At 48.6% G+C, this 8,282-nt stretch overlaps 1 protein-coding gene across 1 annotated transcript; it reads left to right on the forward strand.

The window, feature by feature from the left end:
• Positions 1-2,360: 2,360 nt before the first annotated feature.
• Positions 2,361-5,932, forward strand: LOC146590094 (hepatic lectin-like). Its single transcript, XM_085315148.1, has 6 exons — positions 2,361-2,403; positions 3,370-3,477; positions 4,145-4,219; positions 4,793-4,944; positions 5,359-5,471; positions 5,800-5,932. Exons 1-6 carry the CDS (start codon positions 2,361-2,363, stop codon positions 5,930-5,932), a joined length of 624 nt encoding a protein of 207 aa, XP_085171274.1.
• Positions 5,933-8,282: the final 2,350 nt, after the last annotated feature.

Consider the following 8,282-nt stretch of genomic DNA (forward strand, 5'->3'; position numbering starts at 1 on the left):
GCCTTCCTCATGCTGCACTGCAAGATTTTGACTGAATTGTCATAGATGTCTTTGTTAAAATATGCAAGTCAGGCAGCCTTTGACACTGCACAGTCAGCGTGTGCAGGTGTTAACAGCTGAAGACTTGCTGTCCTGGGATAAATGTACAAGTGGAGAGTTGCACACAATTAGCACACTAATCAATGCAGTGATATAGACCCACTGAAAGCTCAGCACAGGGCTGCAAGACTTCCTCAGAGAAACCCATGGATTTTGTCTTCCAATTTAGCTGACCCTTCTGTCGTAGCAAAGTTTTTCCCGTATTGAAGGCGCACATGTGGAATTGCAAAGAACTAAAACAAATACCCAAGTCCTGAATCCTCTAACATCTTGGTCCCCTACCCAAGAGGGTCCTTTGTGCCGTTTGCTTCCTCCCTAATCAAGATTGATGGGGACGTGAACTGATGACGCCTGCAGCACTGTAGCTGCTCAGCCTTTTTTCCCCTCAGGAGCTACTGGAGACCGTGCAGAACGTTCTCCTAAGAAATAGAGCAGCAGGATTGCTGCCTTGCTGAGTCTTCTGTCTTCTCCCAGCCACCCTCTGGTTTTAGATACGGCTGTTTTCACCCCCTGCCTTCCATTCAACTGCAGGTTATGCAATAAGCTCTTTGGTTTCCAGACAGACCTGGATGGCAGTGACCCTCTGTGATGAAAYGCCATGCATCACGCTAACAGCTGGATTTTGTGCCCTGGCCTCATTCTGGCTTGCTGTTCCTACATACAAAGAATCTCTGTAGCTCTGGGGCAAATAAACAACAGTAAATGCCCAAGCTCTGCTTTGGAAAGCATCCCAAGGCTGCTGGCTTAATAACTACTGATACATGTTTATCACAGGTACAGAGGTTTATGCTGGAGTAATTACCATTATTAAAACTTCAGCATTATCTGTCCCAGCCCTCTCTGGACTTGGAGAGTGAAAGCAAATCAGCAGAAGTAAAAATTAAAAACACAGCAAAAGCACTCAGTCAATCAAAATGCAGTTTGATGCAGCAAGAATCTAAATGTTCTCTTTCAATGTTTGCAGTGGGATATTTGCAAGCCCGATAGCACAGTGTACTGAACAATGTAATGTAATATCTGTCGATCCCAACTTGCCAGTTTTCCATTGTCTCTGCAGAGCTCGTAATTACTAAACACAGATAGCAGGAAACAGCAATTACAAGCCATATATGCCACAGAGTGGGCTTTTCATTGCACTAAGTTTTGGAATCTGAGTACTGCAAGTTACGAACTTTAATATTGGATGAATACTGGATGACCCTGGGATGACAGAAATAAAGGACTGAAAGGGTCTCCTTAGAACACATTAGTTCTGTTTCTGTCCCTTCTTTCACACATTTACTGAAGTATTTTATTTTGGCAAGATTTTTGGAGGACTGTTCTAGAGCCTTATTGTTTCCAATTTCTAGCCTAAGCAGTTTCCTGGATTGGTTATCTCCATTTCATCTTTTGCCAGCGTTATCCTTTAATGTAAATGGTTCTTCTCCCAACCCTGTCCTACTGCTGTCTATAAACACATGAAATCAAAGAAGTTTGGTTTTGTTTGTTTGTTTTTTTAAATACAGATCAAAAAACTTAGCAAAAATGGCTAAAACCTGTGTGTTTTGCAGTGAAACTGGGGTATAAAGTAGGTCTCAAAGTCATATTGGAGTTGAGAGGAGTGAAAATTCACAACCGCCAAAGTGAAAAGCTAAGTTTCTATCATACAGAAAACTCTGGGAGGTTTGTGAAACTTGTGGATTATCAACCAGTACAGGGGGCTCCACTTAATTAGAAAGTAGATACTGCACATCCGTCATGCATAGATTTATAAGGCACATCATTAACACAGATGCTGTATCAGCCCTGGATCCATTTTATTTTCTTGTGTAAGTGCATCTATCAGGAGGATCATTTTGCCTTCAGCAGTTGCTAAGTAGCTGCTTTTCCAAGCAAGAACACTTCCTATTTTGCAAAGTAGTGTTTTTACTCTTTCATACTTGAGGGAACAGGTTCAGAAACTGGGAAGTTGCACTTTGTACTCCAAAGTGACCATAAGCATTGCAAACGAAAAGAACATTCTGTTTGGCCAGATGAGAACCTTCAGTAAGATTAGTTATTGGAAGTTGACACAATCCAAAACAGTAATTTGAAAAGACAAACCAATGGGATACAGTCTAAAAACTGCTCGTTAAAATTTAACTATTGGAGCAAGCACCTCCAGAGTTATTGCAGATTTTCTATTCTAAATATTCTAGTGAGCAAGCTTCCACTTACTTGGTCCACATCCCAAGGCTAAACAAAACTGCCTCTGTTTCTTTAAAACCCACCAGTTTACCAGGATGGATGAGGAGTGTCTTCAGGACGAGCTGCACATTTTTAAAGGTAAATTTCTGCAAAGCTTCCCCTTCAAGCCACTGCCCCCAGGAGAGAGGTAGGAGCAACAAGAGCAGCAAAGCTGGATCCTGTAGCATAGTTTTTCTTTTCTGATCTGCCCATGTGCTTAACTTCTAGAGGAGATGAAGGTCTCACTACTCCTACCTAACCAGGTCCTTGTGTGCTTAGGCAGCTTGGCTAATTAACTCTAATGGGATTGACTGGTAGAGGTGAGGAAACCCACCCAGTAAGAGCTGTAGTGTAGGATTGTCCCTGGGGTAAAGACTCAGAATATGGGTGAAGGGGGCTTTGCTGCAGATGTGGGGTGTTGCTGATGGGAAGGTCTGCAGCTCCTGTAAAGCTGTTGATTATTTGGGTGCCCAACAAGCAATAGCTGAGAGTACGAGCATTCAGTCTGGAAGTGTCCTGGACCAAAGTAAAACTGGGTTCCTCCTGGAAACTTCYCAAGTTGAGCTCCCTAAACTGAGTGACCTAGCACCCTTGTAAATCTTCCAAGGGTAGGTCCAAGGTTTAACAGCCCTGAGGGGAGAGAAGAGCAATTGACATCAGCTAGGGACAGAGAAGAGTCCTCCCTTTTGAAAAGGGTTAATAGATAGCCAGAAGGGTTTAGAAACACGTTATGTTCCAAAATATATGYGATAAGGTTATAATTTCTTTGGAGGAAGCTTTGGCTTTTTGTTTTGCTTGTGTGGCAATTTGCAGATCATCTGCCCTGCCCTTTAACAAGGCCACATCACTGCTAATACAATGCAAGTCTATGATAGCTGTTAGTCAGCTGTGCTATAGATGGTTTTGAGCATTATAATCGAATTCTTGGTTTGTATAGCAAACAGTAAACTAATGCAGGTTATTTATTAACCCTCCTATAAATGGAATCATAGAAGTTATGAAACTCAAACTAATCTAGTTATCAGAGGGAATATTTTCACATCTGTTTCTGTGTTTGTTTTAAAGACAGAAACTTTTTCCAGCAGAAGCTGAGATCTTTTTTCACGGTATACTTGCTTCTGGCACTCTCTTTCTTGCTGATCATCACCCTGTTTGCTGTGTCACTCTCCAGAGGTACTGTGACATCTTTGAAGAGATGTTTATCTCTTGCTAATCAATTAATCAGGTAGAACCAAGAGATATATGAGGTCTAAGTGTACGCTCATGCACATAGATCCCTGTAGGTCCTTGTAACCCATATTGCAACAGCCCAAACCAGGAGTCACTGTGCACAGACTCTGTATGGGCCCGTGATGGGATGGAGCCTCCCTCGAAGGATGGGAGACAGCCATGTGCACACGCATGGTKCTATCACCACCTGGCAGGGGCTCACAGGCTTTGCTGAGACCTGAGCAAGAAGGTGCAGCTGCTGGGCTCAGACATGTAGTCGTTCAAGCAAAGCCCCACAAGGGTATTTGTGGATCTCTAGTGAGGCAGAGTATGCCTTAACACGCATAGGAGAGGGCTGTGTAAGGAGAGGGACACCCAGACTGTCCCATGTAGTGACTGTTGAAGTCCATACTGTGGTCTCCAGCTACAAGCCAGGTTACAAGCCAGTGTGCTGTGTCCTGGGATTCCTTTGCCCTGCAGCCTGCTGGAAAGAGGCATCCCCAGCAGGTTAAACAAGACAGAACAGAACATGTCTCTAGTCTTGATGGGTGATGTGCTTGCAGGTAGTCAAGGCATGAGTAACACAAACAATGCAACCAACAACCCAGCACCTTTCTCTTTCTTATAATAGTTTCAGCCCTTTCTTCTAAAGTCCATGAGGTGCACCTGGAACAGAAACAGAACTATTCTGGCACGGATTTTCTGTGTAAGTCTTGAATGCTACCCAAGACCACAATGGGGTCCTGCTTCCAATGTGCTTCTCTCAGGCTTCCCCCCCCCCTTCTGCAATCCTCCTAAAATATCCATGTAGTGTTCCTGCTCTGCATTTCCTTTACTAAGGCCATGCACAGTGCTTGTGTCCTTCTGGATTTGCCAGTGGCAAGCAGCACCTGTGCTGTCTTGCAGATGTCTTCTAGCAGTTGCCAAGAGGGCTGTATGATCATCTCTTCTAACTTGCATGGCCTCACACACCAGCACAAGGGATTCTGGCCTCAACTATGTTTGTTTGATCTGGAGTCTGGTTCCCAGAAATCTTATACTATTATATTTTTTGGGAAAAAAAATCTCCCTGCAGTAGGAGCCTTTTTTGGTGCCAGTTGCCACATTCATGAGAATCCAATATATATTAGGCTTCAGAGTCATACCATTGTGTCTATACCAGTCAGTGTTCAGCACTGCAATACAGCTAGGAAAACCCTCATGCTGGGGTGTCTGGTGAGGATCAAAACAACTGCCAGAAGCAGGCTCTCTGATTTCCCTCACTCCTTACTTTTGGCAGTGTTTCCCTGTGGTCCTGGATCCAGAGAGTGGGAATACTTTGACAAAAAATGTTACTACTTCTCCCTGCGTAAAATGAGCTGGCACAAGGCAAAGGCTGAGTGTGAAGAGATGCATTCACAGCTGGCTATCATTGACAGCTATGCCAAGCAGGTAAAGACCCCAGCAATAGCCAAGAAGGCCCAGGCTTGCCTGAGTCCCATCTGCAGCCCTGACCTCCTGCAGAACCCCCTGTACCATCCTTGTTCGGTGCTCTCACCCTACGCACACTGGCCTCAGCCTCTTGCTGGGCAGCCAGAGCAGGTGCCTGCTGTTATCCTCTGCACCAGCCAGCAGAGAGCAGGCACAACTCGCTCTGCCCGCCTGCTGCATGCCCAGCTTGGGCGCCCGAGTTTCTGTCTTCTGTGGGATGCTTAGACACAGCAAAGATCCTGCCCCACCAGTGCCTGTCCTGCTTCTCCACATAGCAAACAAATAGCCAGATGCAGAGCTCCCACTGCCCTGAGCCTGTTCACCTTAGCAACTGTTTCCTGGTGCATTCCCTCCTGATCCATCTCCCTGCTGCAGAATTTTGTCATGTTCAGGACAAGGAACGAACGCTTCTGGATTGGGCTCACAGATGAGAACTTGGAAGGAGAATGGGAATGGATCGACGGGACTGACTACAAAACCTCATTCACGTGAGTGCCAGCCTGACCTTCTCTGCCATGCCCTCMCCCTAGAACAGCAAGCACCTTCCCCACCTGTGCACACCTCCAGATCAGCTCAAAGGCACTTGCAGCCTGGATTTCCCTGCTTTGCTCTATACCCACCAAGGGAAGCCTTGGGAAGCAGTATGGGACAGGCACTTACACCAGGTCTAACATGGTATCAAAGACAGGAACTGGCATCTAAAGTCATCTAAAATTGGATTATTTTAGCTAGTGCCCACCCTTCCTGAGTGACAGGGAAAGCAGCACCATTCAGGCCAAGCTCTGGGATGCTCCCTGGGGTTCCCTCTCTCCCCAGATTCTGGAAGGAAGGAGAGCCCAACAACAGTGGTAACGAGGACTGTGCCCACATCTGGAACTTCGGGCAGTGGAATGATGTCTACTGCAGCTATGAGTGCTACTACATCTGTGAAAAGCCTGTGCCCACATGAAGGGTGTTGAGCAAAGCCAGTGTGCTGCCCCCCAACCTGAGCTGTTTGTGAAGGCAACATCCTGTGCTCCAACACTGCGGATGCTCCTTTCTGTTTTTAATTTATGCTATCCAAGTGTCCATTTTCTGCTGGTTCCTCTCAGCCAGTGGAAACTACGCTGTCATGAGGAAGGACAGAGGTGGACTTTAATGGTCCTAAGCAACATTGGAGGAGTCCTGGTTCTCCACAAGGAGCTCAGCTTAATAAAGGACAATCATTGCTCTGGAGCAATGCTCTGGTTAAAATGGCCTCTCTGTCTCTAGGTGTGCTTGTGTGTGCAAGGGGAGTCAGGGTGAGCTGGGAACCGCAGCAGGCACAGATGTCGTGCACGTCGGCAGCCAAGCCACAGGACAGCACCCCTAGCAGGAGCACACAGCAGGCTGGGCGCAAGTGGGGCAGAGAGTGTGCATGTGGGAGGGTCACCCAATGCCATGTCCTTGGACAGGCCTGGGGCAGCTCTCCCTTGGGAGCATCAGGGATTGGTGGTTTGGAGTAGGCTATGGCATTGCCAGACCACATCTGAGGTGAGCCAGCAGAGGTGCCTCCACTGTGAACCCCTCCTGCTCCAAAAGGGGTTTGGTGCTAGCGACAAAGCTGCATCTCTAACTGCAACTCTGCCAACCCTGGCTCCACTGCCTGCTGTTGCCTTCCTTGGAGTTGGGGCTGCTCTTACCCAAAGATCCTGCTCCCTCCTGGCTCAGGTCCCTGTCAACAAAGCACCCAGGCCAGGCTGTGGGACACTGAGGGTTTCAGTAAGCACTGTCTCTGGGGAGGTGGTGACAGCAGCAGCTGGACAGGAAATGAGATTCAGTTTTCCTGTAGAGAAAAAGAAATCATTTTCATAGCTTTTCCCCTTTTTTTTTTTTAGTTTGAATTTCACATTACAAAATTGCCCAGTATTTGTTTGTCACCAGACAAAACCTGATCATTGTTCAATTCCCTGTCACTTCACTAGTGACTGGCAAAGGTCCAGCAAATGTTGGGGAAGGACCATTCACATCATTCATGTCTGCACTAATAGCAGTTAATGATACCCAGTTCTTGAACTGTATTTCCATCCATCTCAAAGCCTTTGCAAGGAAGAGGATTTTTTTTTTTTTTTGACTTTTTTTTTCCTGTTGTATCACAGCATTCCCAGCATCCAAACAAGTGTTATTATATCTGCAATAAAAAAAAGTCTATTCACCTGGTAGGACAGGGCAGACTTATGCTGAACCTTGGTACTGAAATCCCTCAGCAGTCTGTCTTCAGAGGTGTTGAGCTCTTCTTTGATGTATGGAGATGCTCGAGTCAGACACTCATGTCCCTGGCACCTGAATCCTGGGCTGGACTCCCCTTTCCCTGACACGTGTATGAAGGGCGCTCCCTTCACAGTCCCCCCCTTTGATGTGTGTCCATACCGATGGTGTGCCCACCACTGCCTGTCTCCGCTTGCACAAGACTGCCTGGCATGTCCCGGCTCAGACAAGCTGCCGCATAATGTGCTGCCAAATGGGTTTCAGGCACAGGCTCTTCTGTGGCTTTGCTTGAACCATGCTCTAACGGGCCCCTGGTCTAAAGAAGCCAGAGACAGAGTCTCTCTGTGTGTGTGTGTGTGTGTGTGTGTGTGTGTGTGTGTGTGTCTGTGCGCGCGCACACATACGTGTGCGGGCATACTGCAGAGAGGGAATGTGTGCATGTGTGCAAGCACTCTGCAAAGTGTGAGGTATGTACATGAGTGTGCGCACTGCAGGGAGCAGATGTCAGCCACTTTCAGACACCAGCTACCGGAGTGCCTGGCTGTGCCCTGCCCACGGGCAGCTCGGGACAGCCCCTGCCTTTTCCCCCTTTCACTCGGGGCAGACACTCACCTGGAGGCCCGGCGCGGCAGAAGCACCAGCCCACCCCAGCCCCGCACCTGCAAACGCCGCGGGCACCCACCGGGGCCACCTGAACTGGGAGCTCCAGCAAGGCGAGCCTCAGTCTCCACCCCACGCGGTGCCTGCGGGGGCAGCCACCGCCCCGGGGTCCCGCCTCGACCCGGGGCCGCCTGAAGTTCTGGACTTGCTGCCGGCCCAGGCGCGGATGCCCTCGGGCTCGTCCCGGGAAGCGGCGCTGGAAGCCGGGCAGCGGGGCGCCCCGGCCGGCCCGGTCCTGTTCGGCTCAGAGCGGCGAGCCCGGCCGGCCAGACCCGGGCGCTGCTCCCGCCCGCGCCTTCCCGTTTTCTCCCCGCTCCCCGAACGACGCCGAGGGCAGATTCGTTTGCGAAACCTGGGGAGAGACAAAGGCATCGAATCGGGCTGAGCTCGGGCCGGGGCCGCGGGGCTCCGGC

The sequence above is a fragment of the Rhea americana genome, unplaced genomic scaffold (assembly GCF_003343005.1).
Source record: "Rhea americana isolate MKP2758 unplaced genomic scaffold, rheAme1 scaffold_420, whole genome shotgun sequence".
Lineage (NCBI taxonomy): Eukaryota > Metazoa > Chordata > Aves > Rheiformes > Rheidae > Rhea > Rhea americana.